We start from the raw sequence: 302 nt of genomic DNA, 5'->3' as shown, positions 1-302 counted from the left end.
CCCCCCCCCTGACCCCCGACCCCTGGTAATGGGTAACTTGGGATATAAATGCTGATTACGGTGTCCCTCTCAGTTTCAGGCCTGACGTTGAACCTTGAGAAGATGATGGCTCAGAAGAGCGGCGCGGTCAAAGCGCTGACCGGCGGGATCGCACATCTATTCAAACAGAACAAAGTCAGCCCTCAGTCACTCTCTCTCGTCTCTTCTTAATGTATCTGCTGTTCACTCCAAGTCTTATTAACAACCTCGCCCCCCCCCCCCCCCCCCCCCCCCCCCCCCCCCCCCCCCCCCCCCCCCCCCCC

The 302-nt window shown here is 60.3% G+C and overlaps 2 protein-coding genes across 2 annotated transcripts in view; one reads left to right on the top strand and one right to left on the bottom strand.

Annotated features, from left to right (window-relative positions):
- Window positions 1-302, bottom strand: part of LOC117948986 (dihydrolipoyl dehydrogenase, mitochondrial-like) — a 13,565-nt gene that overhangs the window by 5,591 nt on the left and 7,672 nt on the right. The gene's annotated exons all lie outside the window — the stretch shown is intronic.
- The window catches only part of LOC117949763 (dihydrolipoyl dehydrogenase, mitochondrial-like), a 2,592-nt gene that overhangs the window by 967 nt on the left and 1,323 nt on the right, over window positions 1-302 (top strand). The window contains exon 2 of the mRNA XM_034880299.1: window positions 74-174. Within this exon, the coding sequence (XP_034736190.1) occupies window positions 74-174 (101 nt within the window). The remainder of the gene's footprint in view (window positions 1-73; window positions 175-302) is intronic.

Source organism: Etheostoma cragini, chromosome 8 (genome assembly GCF_013103735.1).
Source record: "Etheostoma cragini isolate CJK2018 chromosome 8, CSU_Ecrag_1.0, whole genome shotgun sequence".
NCBI lineage: Eukaryota > Metazoa > Chordata > Actinopteri > Perciformes > Percidae > Etheostoma > Etheostoma cragini.
This window is presented reverse-complemented; position numbering and strand designations above follow the sequence as displayed.